The sequence below is a fragment of the Diadema antillarum genome, unplaced genomic scaffold (assembly GCF_040938485.1).
Source record: "Diadema antillarum isolate AM-2024a unplaced genomic scaffold, OU_Dant_1.0 scf00000109, whole genome shotgun sequence".
NCBI classification, from domain to species: domain Eukaryota; kingdom Metazoa; phylum Echinodermata; class Echinoidea; order Diadematoida; family Diadematidae; genus Diadema; species Diadema antillarum.
Window position 1 is genome coordinate 1,326,372 of NW_027270998.1, and position 23,058 is coordinate 1,349,429.

A 23,058-nucleotide genomic window follows, 5' to 3' on the forward strand; every position below is an offset into this window, starting at 1 on the left:
ATCCAGAGGTTTTTTCAACAAAAGTTCTAGCGAACCAGAAGAGATCACTTCCGTGACGTTTTATCAAGGACCTTGACCAAGTCCCTGACCCACCGCACACGTTTCGATCGTGTGTGTATAATCATTGTGTGCACGTCTTTGTCGTTGACCGACACTGATTTAGTTTTTTTTTTCCTCCGTGAAAGTCTAGACCTTATCATTACGCCCAGTGATAATTGATATGGCCAAATTCCGACAAAGATGGTTCGATGGCTGTACACGAATCCCCCCCCCTTACGTGTGTGTGTGTGTGTGTGTGCTTGTGTATCTACGTATGCATATATATGTATGTAGGCATATATATATATATATATATATATATATATATATATAATACTGTATGTCACAAAAATGTAAACGCGAAATCGGGTAACATTCTGTCAGTTCGAAAGTAAAGCGAAGCGCGTATTAATTATTGACATGTGAACTTAAAATATGTCAGCGATGAAATAGTACGAGGTTGGCATATAATTTGTTTGACGCGACGAACGTGCACGTGTGTATAATGACTTATGTGGGTGTGTCTGGTGCCATTGCAGGAGATCTATGCACGTCCACACTTTCCATTGCTGTACTTTTGTACAAATTGAATTGGCTGGTATTTATGTATTTTATATATTTAGGTATTTTACATGTTGTGCTTCACGATGTGAGGATAATACAGTACCTTTTATGCGCATTTTTGTTTCTTGTTTCATCTTGATTTTATTGTTGCTATATTCCAGAATGAATATACGAAGCATGATATCTCCTGTCAAAGGAGGTACCTACACTCGAATTATTCTACTTGAATGTTAAGGAACGTAAAAGATATATATATATATATATATATATATATATATATATATATATATAATATACAGAATTACTCCTGTCAAGGAGTACACTAACAAAATGTGAATTGAATATTTTAGAGAAAAACACAAACACAACTTCCCATTCTACTCTAAAAAAAATTGAATGAAGATGTTCACTCTTGAAGGAGTTAATAACAGAAAAGAATGAATTTAGAGTGAAATTGGAGTGAATTTTGACTGAAAATGTTCATTGTCACTCATTTTAGATTGACCTCAGGGATCACTCGAAGATTTTGGAGTGATCCCGGAGGTCACTCCAAAATGAGTGAAAATGAACACTTTCACTCTAAATTCACTCTTTTCTGTTATTCACTCCTTCAAGAGTGAACATTTTCTCTCGATTTTTTTAGAGAGTATCGTATAACACAAGCAGAAATATTTCGTCCCTTTTCATACTATTTCTTAATCTGCCCTCAGTGATAATACACACAAACATTTTGGTTTTGAGGTACTGTATTCTTTATTTCAATTTCGTTCCATGATAATGAGAATCCACACTTACAATGCAACAATTACACAAACTTACAAACAATGAGTGTTTCCTTAACCAATGATGTTTGATTACATGCATGCATAGAAACAAAGGAAGAATTGCACAAATCTGTAACTTATAGCTAGTCTTAATTTATAGCTAGTGCACAGGTGCGCACATAATCATCCAAACAGGAAATAATTATGTGCACTGATGGTTTATATTTCTCAGGTGTTTAACTCATTAACCTCTTTCATGATGCGTGCGTTGCCCACGTTTAGAGTGGGCTGCGAGATCAGTAAGTTATCAAAATAGATCTATAACGTTTAGAGAGAGAGAATGAAAAAAAAAAACACACACACAGACGGGGATGAAGACATTATAAACAAGGACCTAATAATGTATGTCTGGCGCAGTTACTATTTTGACAGTGAGTGATAGTATCACAAATGTATTAAAGTTCATAAATCATCAACTGCAATATCATTTCATAGCACTACATCACAACATTGTTAATTATTATGGACGTAGATGACTTGAATAAAAGACTGTCTAGATTTTGACATTACACAATGTAAATTTACTCTCTAAAGTGAAAGTGGCTTAAAATGAAAAGAGAATGATTACACGACAAAACTAGAAATATCACTTAAGGTGATTAATACCCCCGCCCCGTGACGACAGTCTTACCCAAGGAATGATCTTTCCTTGATCTTCTGCCATTTAAATGCCGTTACCATGGCAACGCAGCTTCCGACACGTCCGAAAAATATGTCTTGCACATCTTCCCACCAAGACTATTGTGTGTGCCACATTTCATAAGCTTTTGACAAAAACTGAGGAAGTAGTTCAATCCACAAGATCTTTCCTTGATCTTCCGCCATTAATATGCCGTTACCATGGCAACGCAGCTTCCGACACGTCCAAAAAATATGTCTTGCACATCTTCCCACCAAGACCAATGTGTGTGCCACATTTCATGAGCTTCAGTCGAATACAGAGGAAGTAGTTCAATCCGCAAGATCTTTCCTTGATCTTCTGCCATTTATATGCCGTTACCATGGCAACGCAGCTTCCGACACGTCCGAAAAATATGTCTTCCACATCTTCCCACCAAGATCAAGGTGTGTGCCACATTTCATAAGCTTTGGTCAAAAAACTGAGGAAGTAGTTAAATCCGCAAGATCTTTCCTTGATCTTCTGCCATTAATATGCCGTTACCATGGCAACGTACTTTCGGGTACTGTCGTAAAATGCGTCTTGCACATCTACAACCAAAGGCACACATCTGTACCAAGTTTCATGGAAATTGGGCAAAAACTGAGGAAGTAGTTCGCAACACAAAATTTTCCATCATTTTGGCTCATAATATGTGAGCTGTTACCACGGCAACATACTTTTTGTCACTGTCAAGAAATGTGTCATGCTGACCTATATCCTAAGACAAACATTCAATATGAATTCCATGAGAATTGGAAGAACACTGATGAAGCAGTTTTGCCATGAAGCATTTTGCCCTATATTTTACCAATAACATGCCGTTACCATGGCAACGCACTTTTTGCCACTGCGGAAATATGTGTCTTGCACATTAACATATTCAGATGAACATCTGTACCTAATTTCATAAAAATTGATCAAAAACTGTGGGAGGAGTTCGCGACGCAAGATTTGTTCCCATTTTTGCCCATAATATGCCGTTACCATGGCAACGTACTTTTGGGTACTGTCAAAAAATACGTCTTGCACATCTACAACCCAAGGCACACATCTGTGCCAGGTTTTATGGGAATCGGTTGAAAACTGAGGAAGTAGTTCGCGACGCAAGATTTGCAACGGACCGACCGCCCGACCGCCCGACCGCCCGACCGACCGCCCGACCGCCCGACCGCCCGACCGCCCGACCGTCCGCTGATTCCTATATACCCCCTTCAAACTTCGTTTGGCGGGGGTATAAAAAAAAATGACAGGCAGAAAAACTATGATTGTGTGAAAGAAGGAAGTTGGCCCGTACAAAAACAGTGAAACGAATTGCACTCAGGTTCGTTGGTTAACTTGTTGATGTACTTCCAATGTTTATTTCATGTTCAGTTTAACAAGGAATGGCGAAAAGTAGGATCCAAGATAGAGGGTGTCGCCTGTGTCGAGCACCTCGCTCACCGCCTGCACCACTTTTCCGCTCGGGTCATGAAGGCTGCGTACAATGCGACCCATCTGGTCTACCTCAACGATCAAGCCGTACTGTGGCAGGTACGGTACCAGAGGTGTAGGGTCTACGAGCTGCCAATAAGAAGAGAAATGGCGCCATTTAGTCTTACCAATATAATTATGTGATATATCTATACTTTTCAAGCCCCCCCCCCCCCATTTTTTCTTGGGGGGGGGGGGGGGGAGGGGGGATTTGGAGAACAACATTGGAGAACAACCAGTGATATGCACCTAGAATCACCATACAATCTTTAAATCATGTAATTATGATTTTCTGTTTGTATTTTCGTTTGAAATGCCAAATAAATAAATAAATTAGTAAACAAATGAATAAATGAATAATAATAATAATAATAATGATAATAATAATTGCATGACGTTTCATTTATGTGATGAGGTTTTGCCGTCTAATGAGACGCGTCTAATGAGACGAGGATAGCGTTGACCTTTGGCCTAATGTCCCGTGTATATACGCCTATTATGATTATGCTGAATGAGTTTGGGAGAAAAGTTACTTTGCTCCCATGATTACCTTTAAATGTCCAATGATATCGAACGTTAGAATTATACACAAAAGTCACATTTGCTCATTTTCGGGGAAAATTCACGTCTTCCAGTATTACCATTGAGAAGATTATTTGGAATAATCACAAGAATTGTTATTATACCTTATTGTAATCACTCAGAGGAAAACGTGTGGAAAAGGAAAACAGAGTTAGTCGATGTAGCATTTTTAAGTGTGTTCTGAAACGAATGTTAAATGAACAAACAAAAAGAAAAGAAAAAAATCCTCCAGAGTAACTAATAAGGTGTCCTGAAAAAATGAGGAAAAAGTACAGGTTGGGAAATGGAGAGTCTTTTCCAATAGTAAGAGACACGAGAAGCTTTACAAGCAATTTGCCTATAACACGTTATCCCAGACACATTCTAGAGTCTTTCCAACAAACACAGGAAGATATCAAAAACTCTCAGAGAAAACAAACAGAAAATGTTGCTAAGATTGTTATTTCTCATGGCGAAAAATCATGTTTTCGAAGGCATGCTACTACTGTGTGAACATTATCAACTATTACCTCAGCCACAAGGGTATACTTAATTGTCTTGAACGAACGCAAGTAATAAAAGCAATATCCATTGAATTTTTAGCACATGTTGACAGTATTGCACTTTGCCTCTGCTCTTTCTCCTTGCTGCACTCTTTCTTTCTTTCTTTCTTTTCTCTCTCTCACTCTCTCTCTCTCTTTTTTTTTTTTTTTGGGGGGGGGGGAGGGCTATTTCATGACGAGAAGAATGCCACGCATTGAACCCTATATAGGTTACCTTGGCAACCATCTTCCTAAGCCACGGCAGAGGAGCCAGTAGATCCATTTTCATCGGTAACATCCGGGAGTTTGCCAGCGCAAAGGCAATCCAGTATCCGCCACTGCTGCTGGGACTTATGTTGTCGGGCATGCCCGGTAGATTGTCGACGAAAACCTCGGCAGTCCCTTTCTTGGGACCAGTCAAGTGATATCTGTTGAAAGTGAAACGAGATAGGCGCCATTTTGTGCGAATACCCCCGATAATGATCCCTCAACACCTTTCTTATACGGACAGTGCCCACTTTTTTATGCCAGTATCATTTTGATGTTGGGTTGCAAATTATACTTGAGCGATGACAACATGTTACACTGAAATGTGGTATCAAGTTTCTAACAGCTATCGAACGAAGTGAGTGTTTATCTACTGTAATAACGAAGGCTTTCACTTTAAACCGTCTCCCTGTTTTCTCCCTTATATCTCTGTTTGTAATAACTATGTCGATTCACTCATGCAACTTTTGCACTGATATTGTTATTACTCATTTTACCTTTTTAATGTGGCTGTCGTTGCCTTCTCTAACTCATCATATAGATTGTTAGACTTGGTAACCAATGTGAATTATAATGTATTATAATATGCGTATTTTGAAGCTCCAAACAGACCTACATGATTAAGTTCCGATTTTGATAGCTCGGAAAAATCTTCTAAGGAGTGGTCTTTTGTTAAACTCGGTGTTTACAACTTTGCTTCCTTGGCAACTTGTCTAGTACACATTGAATGAATTGTATAAAATGAAACACTTTTTCAAATTCGATTAGCGGTGCCACGTATAAGACCACATGTCAGAGGAAGAGACAAACATAATGTGTATAACAGATTGAGACACTTCTCGACTTTCATTATCGATGTCACGTAGCGGTGTTTAGAGCGGGAGAAGGGCGAAACGCGTAAACGCACAGTCGACAGATTATCAGGATTGATATGGATCCACGGATGTGAGGAGGAGGTATGCTGTAAGTGGCCAGCTTTTGAGTACACATCAAACTGGAATAGCTCCCGGCTTCTCTTCAAGACTACGCTACCGCTCTTCCTTGACCCCCCCCCCCCCCCCGCCATTTTCTTTATTTGTCAGATGGATGGATTTCCATTTAGATGATGCGAAGTATTGATGTCAAATCCTTGTTAAATGCTGCATTTCCTGTACCGCAGATGCTAGAGAGATTACTTTTCCAGTTATTTCCTATTTGGACTACGTCTTTCCCGCTACTCTGAGGAAAAGCACAACCCAAAAGGGTTTGTATCATGAAAGGGGGGGGGGTGGCATGATTGGCTTCTTTTGATGAAAACAACAACAACAACAACAACAACAATAAAACATCAACAAAACCCGGTGTTTGCGCGAGTGCCCTTTCAAATTCAGGGAACATGCTTCAGAGGGGGAACCATTTCTTTCTCATAAATCACCGTGACAGCTCACATTACTGCTCGACTTGAATTTGCCCATAATCCATGAAGATGATGGGGGCGGAAATGAAGGCTTACTTCATGACACGGTATCTGATGGATTCCGCGATGAGCAGAAAATCTTCGTTGGGAGAGAGCTGAATACCGTTCGGGGAATACAACCCTTCGTACACGACGCCACTCTCTTTGTTGTCCGGGTTGTACCAGAGCAACCTGTTGAAATAAAAAATAAAGTTAAAAACGAGGTAATAAACAGCTACGACGAAAATTACTAATTACAATCGACTTATGCAGGTACTTATCATGGCAATTCCGACGTTGAAAACCAGGATAAGACTATAAAATGAGAGTTGCATGCATTTTGTCACAATATCAACGTCAAGTCTTCAAAGCTCAACGAACTTTTCTCCTCCCCTTATCTAGCGAATTGCATGATGTTATGCTCGTCTTCTCCATAGCACGAAATGATTGTCTGCACTGCCTTATATCATTCTTTAGTTTTATATAAAATGATGTTAATATAATGCATTCATAACATTATGAATATAATTATATACAGTACATGTATAATACACATTCGTATAATATATACATACCATATAGATGCAATATTAATATTGTATATAATATAACATCACAATTATGGTATGATTATGTATTAGTTGTATATATATATATATATATATATATATGATATATATATATATATATATATATACATAATATATTAGTTGCTATATAGTTGTCTGTGAAAATTCATTAGCACTGTCATCCTTGACGAAGGGGGAAGCCCCCGAAAATTTGGATTTTGAATTAAAATCAAGGCAATTGGCTTTTAATGCATTCCTCTATTGTGACATTATTATTGCTATGCATATATATATATATATATATATATGTATGTGGATATATATATACACTCAGCAAAAAAAGAAAGTAAACACTTTTTCCAGTTAATACTTTTCATAGAAGATTTCGATGAAAATCATTGTTTCATATACCATATTAAAGATGATTTAATTGGCTATCAACCTGGTAGGTTTATACAAAGGGAAACTTTACGCATGAGTGAACACATTCATTTTTGTCCTCCAAGGCAGAAAATTAAAAATTGCAAAAAACTGACATATTGAAATTCATTTGCAAATGCCCTCCAACAGTCCAAGATAGCAATGATGACAAAATACCAATTAAACGCAATGAGAGACATGAATGAAATAGCAGAAATAAGTTTTCGTTCACTCGTTTCTCTTTATATCCTAAAACAAACACAAAGTGGGGATACTGAAGGTGGAACATAAGATTGTTTTTTGTCAATTCAAACCTTAAATGACTTGGGGAGCAAGCCGCAAAGGTGATATAATACTAAAATCGACGGGATTTCTTCATTTCACCTTTTAATTAAGGAATTTAATGATGCATGAAACAAATTTAGGAACCAAATATTATTTCAAATTATCTTAATTTGGAATAACGCTTCATACTTAACCTTCTTTGTTACCATTACTTTTTCTTTTATGTCTTTTGACTGTGAATTTGACAGAAGATTTTTCAATTTCTTCCATTATTTTTTGTCTTTCTTTATCTTTGGAGGGTTACAGAGACATTATAGATATCATAGGTTGAGTTTTGCAAATTAATTTGCATTTTTATTGTGTTGAATTTGTCTTTTGCTCTCACTGTTATATGGAAGAGCATACACGCTTGAATAACAACTTGTCCATTTTTGCAATTTTTACTTTTGTGCTTTGAAAGAGAAAAACGAATGTGTTCACTCATGCGTAAAGTTTCCCTTTTTATTGACCTATTGGGTTTATAGCTAACTGAATTACCTTTAACATGGTATATAAAACACCATTATTTGCCAAATAGTCTATGAGAAAGATAAACTCGAAAAAGTGTTTACTTTCTTTTTTTTGCTGAGTGTATATATATACTGGTACATATAACAAGTATCATAATTATATTCGTTGCTTGGAAGGATCTAAAATCTGTTGAGATGCTACAGCAGAATATAAGAGATATACAAAAATGTCATTATCTCACCTTCCGGATGCCTTGTTTTCTAAAGCCATGAGGCCGTACTCAGTCATATGCCACTTGTAGCTTGTGTCAGAGAGGAGAAATGTGCCGTTTGCAAGTCTCTCGAAGTCATTGGCGAATTTCATGGTATGCCCGCCATGAACCTTCTGCGTTGACAACAGCTGAACGGGTTGCTTCACTTTAATAAGTGATTGACAATTAGAATTATTACAGCAATGCACGTTTTAGCTATGAGTTACATACAAGGTGATTCATCTTGTCATGTTATATACATGTACATAGTATTTCATTTAATTTCATTCGCTTGATTTCATTTTCAACAACAAAAAGATATGAATGTACAAGACACATTGTCACGGAAATAAAAAATGCAATACAGGGCCTCCATATTCTACATAATAATGTCGAAATAATAAACACACATTGTGAAACCTATAGATGCATGATATTTACTTAATAATGTTGAAAATTTTGAAATCAAGAAGCTGAAAAGTACAAATCGTCAGTAATGTAGCTTCGTTGCACAAAATTATGATACAAGTACATGTATGTCAAAAATTAATAATCATTTATTGGCAAGAAGCCCTGTATCATAAGTATATCACGATAGAGAAAAAAAGAGAAGAACTTTGTTGTGCTCGTCATTCTTTATACACTTTTTCATCAAATTCCGTCTCAGATTCATAAGTTATCATAAGCTAGTAAGTTACGACATCATATCAAATTTACAGATAGAGTTAAACCGAGGCACACGGATGAACGGCGAACAACGCGTGAGAGAGAAACGAACTGAAATTTGTAACCCTACAAGTCTTGTTATACGATCCTCAGCAAGTCGTTAGGTAATGTTCTAAAATATCATTGCCTCATTAGAGAACTCACGAGAAAATTCATGATGTACATCCTGCTCATTAAGACGACCGCGCACACAATTAAGGGCCGTTCACATTGGAGCGGTTTTGCGGCAGCGGCAGCGGCGGCGGTTTGCCGCTAAACTTTGCCGCAGCGGCACGCTGTGCACACTGGAGCGGTTTGCCGCGCGTAATATGCAAATTAGATTGTTGCCCTTGGGCACCTGCAGTTTACTTGTAACCAATTACATAATTATCATGCACATGTATACCGTGAATACATTCCCCATGGATCTGAGAATTTACAAAATCACTTTTCCAAAACGAAACAAGTAAATCAAAGATGCGTAACATGCAAGAAGACTATTGGACAATCAGTACTGGAATCTCAGCTTTTCAACTTTTTGCAAAAAAAAAAACCAAAACCAAAAAAAAAAACACTTTCAACACAGACTGTTCGATGAAACTGCAAAATATTCCTTGTGTTACTGATATTGGTATGCATGCAGAAATTATTGCATCGGACCACTGCCATATATATACTGAGAAGGTGGTACATTAAAATGTGTACATCCAACACCTCAATATCTCAAATATGATCTGCGAATGTCACATTTTCCTTTTTTTTTTAAACAAAATTAGTCAGCATCCAAAGTAATGATATCTTATCTTGTTTCGTGTTAATGAGAAAATGACTAGTATTTTTTTTTCTGGTGTCGGCAAAGTAGTCAACTGTATGAAAGATGAGCTCTTTAAAAAAAAAAAAAAAACCAGCAACATACTTCTTTACTTGTCATTCCAATCTTTTACCATAGAATAGTACAGTATACCGGTATTTTTTAATCATCATGATTGTGTCATTCATTTTCATGTGCATGTTTGTGTAATGATTTTTGTACTTCATAACTCACTTTTCCTACTGCGCCTTGAGCACGTTAGTCATGTGGAATTGGCACATTAAATGTATACTGTATTATTATTATCATTATTACCGATGAACTCTATACGGATGAAATGGTAATGTTTGATTTGATATCTGTCACAGTTCACGCTCTTTCTGGAAGTGTAGTTACAAAGGTGAGGGGATGTTTTAGGTAATATGCCTACCATTCTCTCTCCTACTCAAACCTACTAGATCTACATATGTAGAGTATAATGTAATCCACAAACGGCCCATAATAAACTCGCCAACATACTGTACTCCCAGCTATGGAAAAACAAGAGTAGCATTTTCACTCTCCACAACATGTGTTTCATATTATGCATGGGGAAGAAATCAATGGCAGTTTTGCATCCTCTTAGAAAAACAAACAAACAAACAAACAAACAAGAACAAAAACTACACACACACACACACACACACACAATCTCAGTTTGGATTTCAAATTCATACATCTGTATTACACCATCAAATCTACGCTTTCAGAAATCTGGATAGCATGTTAACACTTAAACAGACAGTCGATTTCCAAGTGAACCACACAACTGTTGGGTAAAGTGATTACCAAAAGCCAACTGAGGTCAGTTTTATCTTAAGCAAGTTTTGTGGAATTGCACTAAATCTTTTCTTCAATTGATTTAACCACCGAATGAAAACAATAGTTAACGGGAATTTTAACCAACTTATGTCGGTAAATGACAAACATCACTCGAAATACACATCAAACAATGTACATACACTAATACAAACCACACATGTCAAATTTAGCACTTGAGACACTAATTCAGGACAATTGTAACATTGCAACATACAATCTCATTTGATGTGATCTAATATGGCAGTCTGTTGCAGAAATAAAGTACAGTGTATACATTATACTGTTAACATTTGCGAAAGGAAGTAATATAGCACATTCACATATAAAATGAAAATTCACAAGATCTGACATTGTATGAGCAACTTTGTAAATCTGAATGGATACACATGAGTTGTCACAACAATACAGTAATGGTAGTATGGTACTGGATTTTATGAATGATTGAAGTACATGTATGATAATTAACACCAATGTAATTTGGATCTTGGACCAATTTTCTACAAGCATATTATTCTCATCTCCTACATCTGAAAAAAAAAAAGAATTAATTTAGTGCAAATTCCTAGCAGAAATGCATACTTTACAACATAAAACAAATCAGTCGTTTACATTTCATCTTTCAAACCTCATAAGGACCAATCTTTCTAATTAATAAGATACAAAAAGTACTTGTATTACATGTACATGGGTCTAGGGCAATTACCCCCTGGGCAATTACCCCGGCCCCTTCCCCTGGCCCTAATCCAAATCCTAATCCTGAACCTAATCCTAACTCTAATCTTTACTCTTACCTTACCACTAACCAGTATTTAGCCAGGGGGTAATTGCCCACTGGGACAATTACTCGGATACGCGTATATACATGTAGGAGAGGGAAAATATAGGAGAGAATAGGATTGAGAGAAAAGAGCAGAACAGAGTTCATCAAATGAAGTGAGCAAGAAAGAGCGGATACATAGAGGTGGATGAGGCTTGAGATTTACAATGATATGGACATGTATTGAAGTTACAAACACAAACATACGAAAATCAGGATAAGCAAAGGAATACAACAAAAATGGGCACCTAGGTGCTTACATGGTTCAATTTAGCTAGTCAGATAACAAAATAAAGTAGCAAACAGAATAGCAACATATTACGCATATAATGCAATGACCTGTTATGAGTTATCTGACATCAAATACTAATTTAATGCAAGGAAAGTACAAACTGAGTGTTCCAGGTTATTCATGTAATGAAGATAATATTCGATGCCATGTCAACATTTATAGATTTGGGTTTCAAGATAAACTCGAAGCTTTCAAAAATCTGTTGTAGCATGCTTCAGGTACGTACACTATAAAGTGCTTGCTCTACTGCTAATTATTTTACTCATTGCCATGCAGCATAATACAATATTGCATCCATGCATACTCCAAAGTCAAATACACACATGTGACAGGTACTATGTAGGTGCATAGTGGAAAGGTGGAATTTCATATGTTTGAATAGTATGATGGCTACTGGCCTACCTGGGAGCAATGCAAAGAATTCTTGTGTTGTGGGCCTGTACATGTATATGCCATCACATTTCCTGAGTCGAGTTCTAACTGCGAAGTGATACACAATAGCCTGCCTTGTATGATAATCATGAAGAACTTGATCACTTCTTACGAACATAGATGAAATTGCTTGGGGTACATCTTCACTACTCAAGTGATTCATGAAGGATGCCAGTTGAAGACAATTATATCTTGTGTTTTCAAATTACCATTCACATTATAAAGACTGAAAGTAGTTTGATCCACAATATTTTGATTAAATTTTCTATAGATTTTTTTTTCATTACCATGGCAACACATTAATTACATACCACATTTACCTGTAATAGTGGCCACATATGCCAAGTTCTAGGTCAGCTCCTAAAAAAGCAAGAGTTGTTGTAACTTGGGTTGGAACCAGGTGCAAGCATGGTTAGCAACAATAGCGTTGACAGATATTTGGGTCAGGTGAGGTCATTTAGAACTAGTTTCCATGGCGATGTCACAGTTTGGTGCTCTATACATCCCTTGTCAACTTGTACACACTATGTGTGGGCGTGGTGTGTAATAATGGAATTAGCAGCTTTTCACATATTCGATACTTGTCTACATTATCATAAGTAAAACTAAACTCCTTGAGAAGTGAATACATGTTTCAAAGAAGCATTGACCACTAATAGTATCAATATACATGTACCTTATCATTCATACATGGTACAGGTGTATAGTTAAAATACAACAATATCCATATGGCAAATGGCTTGTGAAATAAAATGGTCACTGTTATGAGGAAACCACAATTAAAGGTCAGTGCCTATTTCCCTATAACAATGCTGTTGATTATGCAGACTTGATACGGGAAGGGTGGAGATGATAAATAAATGGTTGCATTATGGTTGACTCGGCAAATTTCGAAAATAAGGGATGGATGCCAAAGTTACAAACCCTCCTTGTTTGTACAGGAGTCCCTTTTAAAATGGTCTCACTGCCATGCAATGTGGCCAGCAGTTGCGATTTAGAACGAAGATCAACTTGAAGACAAGATCAGCTGCACCCACAATGCCTTGAGGATTGTGCCCTGTGCTCCACAACTGCAGATACATGTACCTGAAGAGGGTATGATTTGCTTTCTCCAATAAGAAGGATGAAGGACTGTGACTGCGGATGTTCTGTGTCGACCACATATGAGCAGTTAAAACAGTACTTCCTGGAAGAATGAAAAAGGCAAGCATATGGAAACAGTGTAAACATTTTGAAGACATATTGATGTGCACTATTTTCTTATGCCTTTATACACATGATATTTCCAGTAATTTTGTATCATGTATTTACTAGCAACTCCAGCAAACTAGGAGCAAGAGTGACCAAGATCAGAAGGTCATTCTTTAAAGCTGAAGATCTACTATGCACATACAGGAGTGAGTCAAACATGATATCTGGAAACAGGGGGCAAAATTGTTTCAGAAGGGAATGGGGAGGTAGTACAGGCCTGTAAGAAAGCTACAGATCACAACAGAACAATTCACACAATTCTGGCCTTCATGGTGTTATTTGTTTGTTTGTTTGTTTTCCCCCATGTCTAGCTTAATTACAAACCAGAACTATCTTTGCAAAGAAGTGTAACTTTGTCTAAAGTCAATTTTTTTTGACCACCCCCCCCCCCAACAAAAAATAAAAAATAAATAAATAAAAGTGACAGACAATTTTACATTCAAAGTTACATTTGACTTGCATTTTCATGTCCTCCGAAACTGATCAAATTGGTAAGGGCCAATTACTAGACCTAGGCACCTATGGTACACTATAATACACGATTAAAATGATTGATTGGTCCATGCTGCATATTGTGATACCTGTCAAATGTATGGGATGTTGCCATATACATTATAAAGAAAGAGGAGAATCTACATACACGTACATTTCCTTGAAATGAAGGGGCAGGGTAAAGATTAAAAGATGTGCCTTCACAGAAATTTCACTCTGAAGTTAAGTTCACTCTTTAGTTCTAGGTGATCGACATACAAAATATGTACCTGTGTTGTCATTAGAATTATCAGGTACGGTGCAATACACGTACCATCACTTCCAAAATAAAGTTGTTGTCCCCCCCCCCCCCCCAAAGGAGTAAGGTCAAGTTCTGAACAATGGTTATGGTATAAATGTACCTAGAATATCAATCTTTTGAATAATGCACTTTCAGTAAATCCGGAAAGCTGAAACTCACAGTTTTCCAGTCAATGAGTGAGCTTGCATCAAAGCCTGACCAGGGATGCAGCCTCCTTTGCATGGTCTTTCCGCATTTGCTGAATAGGAGGGAAGCAGATTCAATCACTGTTTACCTGAGGGTAAATGATATTCATACAAGTGAGGTGTTATACAAATGATGTGTTATACAAAGCATAATGTTATTTCCTTACATGAATAGGGGGAACTTTTTACTCAGCACAAAGAAAATGTAATATAAACAGGTCTCTTTTAAAAAGCACCTTAGCCCTTCACCCCCATAACCAACACCACATGCAGGAATTGATTGCCTGAACTTTTGATATCTGATTTTTGCTCTTAAATTGCTCATTTTGCAGTACAGTGTAAGTGCTACTAAAATGCCAAGTGCTTTTATCAATGAAACTATTCATGAAAATATACATTTGGTATTGCTACCAACATGAATTAACGCACTGAATTACCTGCAGAACACAATACAGAGGGTCATCTTTCCTACCGAGGAACACAAAGGACTGGCACAGCCTCCCAGAAGAAGTAGTGGCTGCTTCAACCCTTGATACAATATGTCAAGGGTCAGCAATTAACTAACCACTGCATCACTGGCATTTAAATTGTGGGCAAGTCCAAGATAACGCGCACGTTACGTATGGGACATTCAGAGACTTTTATGACCTGAAAAATAGTGTTAATGGCCTTTCATCATATTGAACTTCATCATGGTGATTGATATCTAGGAGAAGTATAATCATTGAGAAAAATTGAGAAAAATGACCTTGACAATTATATTCTAGAAGAGAAAATATGTGCCGTTACGTATGGGACCAGAAAAATTTTGTTTTTTTGAACATTTTTTTCAACCTCAAAACTCTCTGAAAGTATATCATTCTACAACTTGTAACTCACTGTGATGAAAGTCACAACACTCAAGATTATCACAGGTAAGTTTCATGTCATTAGGCAAAAAGCTCTAATTACAGGTTCTAATTAAAGACAGACATGACGCGTTACGTATGGGACAGTTACGTATGGGACGGTTTGTCCCCCATTCATTTAGTGTGTGAAGAACTATGTTTATGGGTATTTTGCATAATTATTGAAGTAAAATCAGTTGAAACTACTCAAATACTGATCCAGATTGTCAAGGAAACAATATTCCCCAAATATTCACCATTATAATCATATTCAATCATATTTTTATATATTTATGACCAACCTGGGTATGCATGCCCTTTGTCCCCCATTCGTTTAGTGTGTGGAGAACCATGTTTATGGGTATTTTGCAAAATAATTTTGCAAAATACCCATAAACAAATTTTTGCATAATTATTGAAGTGGAATCAGTTGAAATTACTCAAATACTGATCCAGATTGACAAGGGAACAATATTCCCCAGATATTTACCATCATAATCACATTTAATCATATTCTATATTTTTATGACCAACCTTAGTATGTATGCCCTATTTTTATCAGGATAGTTACTACTGAAAAATTGAATAGTTTAAAGTGTTTACTTCCTATGATGAAGGGCAGTTTGCCATTCAGTTTCAATAAAATTCAGCTTGATACAAGAAATATCAAGTTTAATAAATAAGCAATACCTGCTGCATGGAACCCCAGTGATCGAGTAGATATATGATGTCTGTCTAGCAGTCAGGTCATTGATTCGAGTCACACTTCAGTATGTATACCCATGAATTTTGTTGTGGCTACTATTGAAAACTGAATAAGGACAATTTGTGTATCACTTGCAATAAATAAAAAATAATTTTACTTTATTTTTTTAATATATATCACAACCATTTCAAATTGGAACTCCATACATAAACTTTGAATTCCTCTAGTCTTAAGATTGTATGCTCTTAAGTAATTCATGTAATTGGTTTCCAATCATCTCATTAAATGTTGAAAACGGAATCCTCATTTCTACAAAAAACTATACCATCCCTTTAATGCTGATTTTTCATTGTGTATTTTGCCATTTTCCCCTCCCCCTTTCAGAAAATTGTTCAGTCAAGTTCATGTATTGTTTCAAGTGTCTATAACTAAAAAAGTAGCTACAATGTTGAGATGCTTTCTTAAGGATGATTGACCATTTGTGTACTGAGAGACCTTCCCAGCTAGCTACATGCATTCACATGCAATATGTATGAGGATGTCCCATACGTAACGCATTTGTCCCATACGTAACATTATTTCAATGCCTAATAAAAAATGTTTCTTTTACTTTTTTTTTCTTTTTTCTCTGGTATTTAATTTCTCTAAACAATAAATTAGAACTTTCCAAAAGGGCATTAAAATAACCTTAGCAATTTCAGAAAAAACCTAAAAAAATGACCTCATTTTGTTACGTATGGGACATCTCATGATAGGACACGAGCTAATTTGCATAATCATTTGCATAATCCCTAAATTTTCATACCAAGTTAAACTATGTGATGAACTTCTTATGTCCACATATAAATCAAATATCATTTGCTTTCCTTTGAATTAATATGAATTTTTATAAATGTCCCATACGTAACGCTGTGTTTCACATTTATGCAAATGAAGCCCTTGAAATTTGCATAGATTTACATAATATCATTTTTTCCTCCATGGAAATCAAAACTTCAACTCATAAGCTTCAAAATGATACCAAACATGTCAATATTGAGCGAAGATGAAATTTTGCCTTCTGAGGGGACCTTATCTTGGACTTGCCCTTGTATGAATGAGTGTACCAACTATTGGCACCCTAAGAATTTGCAGAGCAGTTTATTCCAAAAGTATAAAACAAATTTGCCTAAGTTTTTCCTCAAATAAGCTGTAAATACTGCAGTTTCAAATCTCGTGACCGTTCTGTTGATCTGAATCTCCGTTGTAAAATTATGCAATTTTAGTGCGTGCGATGCATTTCCTTTGCGTGGCTAAAAAAGGGTACCTCACGATCTGCACCCCTTCCCTCCATAGGTAATACATGTGAATTTCATAGTCATGCGTTGTTACTGAGTGGATGTGTAATTGAAACGTGTTCAGTTTGTTTTGTTGGCTTGATTTTCGTTTCTTTGTAACTGTTTTCATAGCTATAGAATGGCACTTAATCCCACGCGTACCTTTTTGTTCTATACGCAAACAGCCATGATACGCAGGGTGTCGATGTACCCTGCCAATAGCTGGTACCCTTACCATACATTGAAGAAACCATCCAAGTCTATTGATTGTGGGAAATGTGGGCATCTTTGGAAAGGCAATAGAGGTTCTACAAGATAATGCACATGCTTACCAGCTACAGTACAGTTACAGTTAAAGTGATATTTAAAAACATTACCCTTAACTTGGTCAGACTCAGCCTGAGAGGATTTGATTCACTTTCTAACAAGACAAATCAGTCCTACTTCACTGCCTGTCTGATGATGCGAGACTGAACGCGAGTAAATTCAAGTAGATCGTCTTTGTCATATGCCAATGCAATGCCAATGGACAAAGTTGTGGTTATGTGTATGCATTTATACCAGTGTGGTGGCGGTATGGCAGTACAAAGACACCTATGTAGTACGTGACCTAGATCTAGGCCTGTATAGATTAGAAGAGGCAGATCAGTTAACCCAGAACATACCTTTTCCAGTTTTAGGGCCTAACGTGCGTTTAGGTCTTGTTTGTAGAACTATGTCTAACGACATTAACGTTAACAGTACTATCAGAGTATCTGGCCTACAGGCTAGGTGTTTCTGTTGTTTTTATTTGAATCTATTTGCCGTTTATCATTGATCATTTTTCCCAGTATTAATTTATGCCAAATTTTTACTTATGAATTACTTTAATTCCAAAATATTCCCTAGGCAGGGCCTACATTATTTTAATTTCATTAGAAATAATTCAAAAATACTCTATGATATCAAACATATATAACGTTAGAGTGTCTAGTCTACTAAGAAGCATATAATAAATAGGTTGTATACGCTTACGTAACCAGTACTAACCTTTCTTTCTTTCTTTTTTTTTACTACTACTAGTAAATGAGGCCCTTCCGCCAGCCTACCGGTATACAATCGACCATATTGACTGTGGTCCATTGATTATATGAGAAGCCCTTCACATCTAGAATTCTATGGACCCCATACATTACTGGTCATTAGTAGGTGTGGGACTAGTCGGACAGTAGGAGTGCTCCTACTGCTGGACCTAGTAGTTCTAGATCTACTCTAGACTTCAAAGGCTTCAGTACCACGTTGGCAGAATACTATATCAGACATAGATAGGCGTATATGGGACTGTGATATTGATAGACTGCTTTCTTTCGCTGGCGAGTCTGCGTCTATGGCAAAATACGTGGAAAGTTACAATCTGCAATGTAGCCTCTGCAAGAGAGTGACCGCTGTCAAGGGTCGAAACAAATGGCAAAACCTTGAGAAAACCAAAAGAGCAACTTACCATTTAGCCCGATTTCATCACCAATGGTCTCCAATTCGATATTTTCCTCAGGAGTGTTTTTGTGAACATAATTGAGTTTATTGTACAAAAGTTGTCTTTTCTGGACGTCTTCGTTCCGCTCTTCGATTGACGTGTTGTACCTTCACGAGACTCTTTTTCAAGCTAAAGTTTGACCCCACCCACATAATAACGTCACGAACTATACTCTATTATGATTGGTCAATAGCAACCTCGCCGCAGCGGCAGACTAGAAAAATCGCTCTGCGGAGCGATTCGAGAAAACCGCTTGCGGTTGCCGCTCTGAAAAGTCACCGCTACCGCTCCAGTGTGAACGGTTGTACATGAACAACACGCGAGGGATTTTTGCGGCACGCCGCTGCCGCTGCCGCTGCCGCAAAACCGCTCCAGTGTGAACGGCCCTTTAGTCATGCATGTTATATCACGCACTCCATCCTTCATTATTATATAAACATACAAACATGATTGTATAGTGTACCCTATATAGAGCCTGTTATGATTAGTATGAATAATCAAAATATATGACAAGATTATGCGTACATCTATCCATATATCCCCAGCCCTCCTCCCCTCTCTCGTTCTATTAAGATAATAGTTCATTCAATATTACATACATAATCCTATTCACTTTTGAAATATAATTTTTGAAAAAAGCTCAGAGCGTCCATTATTGAGCTTGTACCTCCCGTCTGGTCAACTTGGTAGAGTCCTAAGAACGCGTCGATGACGTGAAGTTTGTCCTCGACGAATCTCGTCCCCAACGGCCTACCGCATGTTTTCTCGTCCCCACCATTTGCTGCTTTACAATGAGATATATAAGATACATCAGGTGTTGGGCGAAACAGATAGGTATACAATGATCTCCGTTTGTCTCTGGACTGCATGCATTATTACTCTTTATTCATAATAAATGGAAGATCGTCAAACTGGAGCACTGTCGGACATATTATAATTATATTGATATACTTACGTAAGTTACATAAGTTACGCATTATGGACATAGAATTTTACAAGACTTTCAGTTCGGATAAGAAACAGCATCTTCATTATCACTGTGGTTTTTTTTATTTTTCTCTTTTCGTTCACGCACAGTGTCTGACTCCATTATACAAATTGAGTAAGAATATTGTGATCCAGATGTAAATCGTGTCTCAAGACTATACGTATTGTTTTGAGTGTGTGTGTGTTTGTGTGTGTAAATACATTTAGTAAATAATTGATTTTAGACTATTATTTCATACTTTTTGTTGATATCAATATGAAGAAACGCTATCAAAATACCCCAGATAAGGTACGATTACCGCATGGATAGAGACAAATTCAGTGGGTTTGTTTTTTTTCTCTTTTTACATCTGCAAAACCGTAAACAAAACGAGAAATCACCGCATGCCGAGCCGCCTAGCCTTGCAATGACTCTGACGTCTTCATCATTTGATATCTCGACCACTTTTCCATCCATCGTGCCTGTGTAGATGCGACCTGAAATTGCAAACATGGGAGATGGAACCACTTGAAATCAACCTGTTGTCACGCGCATTGGCAGTGTAGTCAATGGCGAAATAACCATTAACATTAGAATCATCGCCCATATTGGGTTTCTACGGAAGCTTTAAAGTGCCATTGGACTTGGAGACTTGGCGAGATAATTTATCTTGTCAAGTCAACATAATAGCTCTATCATGTCGACTTATCAACTTTATAAGTTGACAAGGAGACAAAAATTATCATGTCAAGTCGATTTCTAAAAATTTAAATGTCGTCATGGCAACATAACATATCTTGCCAAGTCACATCTAAAAAGTTACATGTCGTCATGGTGAGATAAGGTATCTTGCCAAGTCGACATCCAAAAAGTTACATGTCATCATGGTGACATAATGTATCTTGCCAAGTCGACATCTAAAAAGTTACATGACGTCATGGTGAGATAAGGTATCTTGCCAAGTCAACATCGAAAAAAGTTACATGTCGTCATGGTGACATAATGTATCTTGCCAAGTCGACATCTAAAAAGTTACATGTCGTCATGGTGACATAATGTATCTTGCCAAGTCCACATCTTAAAAGTTACATGTCATCATGGTGACATAAGTTATCTATCCAAGCTGAATAAATTTGCATGAATTTGCATAATTAATGAATTTCACTATTTCGTGTAGAAGTTTGGAAGCCCTCACCAAGCCCTATCAGATAAAACAATCAAAATCAAAATCGGCCAAGAAATGACGGAGAAGTAGCATTTTCTAACATTTGAGCATACACGGACAGACGCACGGACGCATGGACGGACACACACACACACACGCATTCACTTGTTGTATTTGATGGTTTTGATTTCATTTTTTGGTAAAATATATACTATGGTATTAATTTTGATTATCTTCCTCCTCATCTTCTCTCATCCTTTTTATAGGTCCTGATCACGCAAGAATCACAAGGATTGTGTGGGATATGCTGTGATAGAAAGAAAGACAGCTTTTTCATTACATGTGGGCACACACTCTGCCTCCCATGCAGCACATTCCTTGAAGAGAATGAAGGAAGAGATTGCCCATTTTGCAAGCAGAAAATACAGTCTGTTCGCAGTTTGTATTATTAGCTACCTTAGACCCTTAGTTTGTGTCTGAAAGGGGTGCATTAATGCATAATGATCTCCCAGTTCATGCCTATGTGGCAGTCCTCGATAAAAGGGGAATTCCACCAAGTCAGTCCGTGGTTTCTATACAGTGTGTTCCTAAAAAAGGGAAACCAAACCTCAAAAGTAAATTATATCACAAATGCATAGTTTTGGGGGGTTTTTTTGTAATTTGTGTGCTGGATTAAAAGTAGCTCATTAAGTTAAATTTGACACCTTGCTTGCGTCAACATTGCCATGGGTTTTGTTACAGATCGAGTAAGGTTTCTTTGAAGGAAAATGATACAACATCTACTTTTTCCAAGTTTCAAAGAACCCTAACTCTCTAACTCATGTCAACGTTGACGCAAGCAATGTGTTAAATTAAAGGTGGAGAGCTACTTTTAATTCCATTGTACAAATTACAAGAGAAAAAAACTATGTATTGTTCAGTTGACTTTTGAACTTGCCTTTCCTTTTTAGGAACACACTGTATGGAAGACGATGAATTAAAAAAAAAAATTGATCCAATCATGAGTGAATAAGGAAACTACACTCATTAGCATTATTTAGTACTTCATTGTCAGTTATGCAAAATGGCAATGCTGATGAAATCACAGTATTTTTAGGATTAGTTCTCCATTCACGTTTTACACAAAATTTCTCAGTTTTCAGAGTATGTATTTTCACATCTTAAACTCTGAGTATATTTAGAACAGTTGTCACTCGTTGTCAAACAACTCCTTAGAGTATAGGGTAGAAAAAATGTAGCTTTCAGGAAAATTTAGAAAATGGGAAATTCTTATGTACAGAGAATGCAATGGAGACTTGATGACCCATGCACCATGACGACATGTCATTTTTTGTAAGTCAACTTGGCAAGATACCTTATGTCACCATGACGACATGTAACTTTTTAGATGTCGACTTGGCAAGATACCTTATGTACGGAAGCTTTAAAGTGCCATTCGACTTGGAGACTTGGCGAGATAATTTATCTTGTCAAGTCAACATAATAGCTCTACCATGTCGACTTATCAACTTTATAAGTTGACATGGAGACAAAAATTATCATGTCAAGTCGATTTCTAAAAATTTAAATGTCGTCATGGCAACATAACATATCTTGCCAAATCGACATCTAAAAAGTTACATGTCGTCATGGTGTGATAATGTATCTTGCCAAGTCGACATCTGAAAAAGTTACATGTCGTCATGCCTACATAACGTATCTTGCCAAGTCGACATCTGAAAAGTTACATGTCATCATGGTGACATAAGCTATCTATCCAAGCTGATATCTAAAAAGTTACATGTCGTCATGGTGACATAAGGTTTTCTTTCTTGTTTTGCTTAAAAAGAGAAAAATTAAATGTACTGGATCAGAAATTTAAGTGTAGAAATAGGGATCTTCTCTGCTGCACATACCCACCACACATTATACTGAGTGCCCTCCCTAGGGGTGCCTGAGGCATCATTTCTTTATTTTTTTA

General features: G+C 37.0%; 1 protein-coding gene across 1 annotated transcript in view; it reads right to left on the reverse strand.

The window, feature by feature from the left end:
• Nucleotides 1-3,329: 3,329 nt before the first annotated feature.
• LOC139719382 (adipocyte plasma membrane-associated protein-like) overlaps nucleotides 3,330-23,058 on the reverse strand; it is a 28,436-nt gene continuing 8,707 nt past the window's right edge. The window contains exons 5-10 of the mRNA XM_071630800.1: nucleotides 20,335-20,430; nucleotides 19,634-19,747; nucleotides 8,389-8,563; nucleotides 6,421-6,555; nucleotides 4,897-5,089; nucleotides 3,330-3,648 (exon numbers count right to left, since the gene is read on the reverse strand). Of these exons, the coding sequence (XP_071486901.1) occupies nucleotides 3,445-3,648; nucleotides 4,897-5,089; nucleotides 6,421-6,555; nucleotides 8,389-8,563; nucleotides 19,634-19,747; nucleotides 20,335-20,430 (917 nt within the window). The 3' untranslated portion in view covers nucleotides 3,330-3,444. The remainder of the gene's footprint in view (nucleotides 3,649-4,896; nucleotides 5,090-6,420; nucleotides 6,556-8,388; nucleotides 8,564-19,633; nucleotides 19,748-20,334; nucleotides 20,431-23,058) is intronic.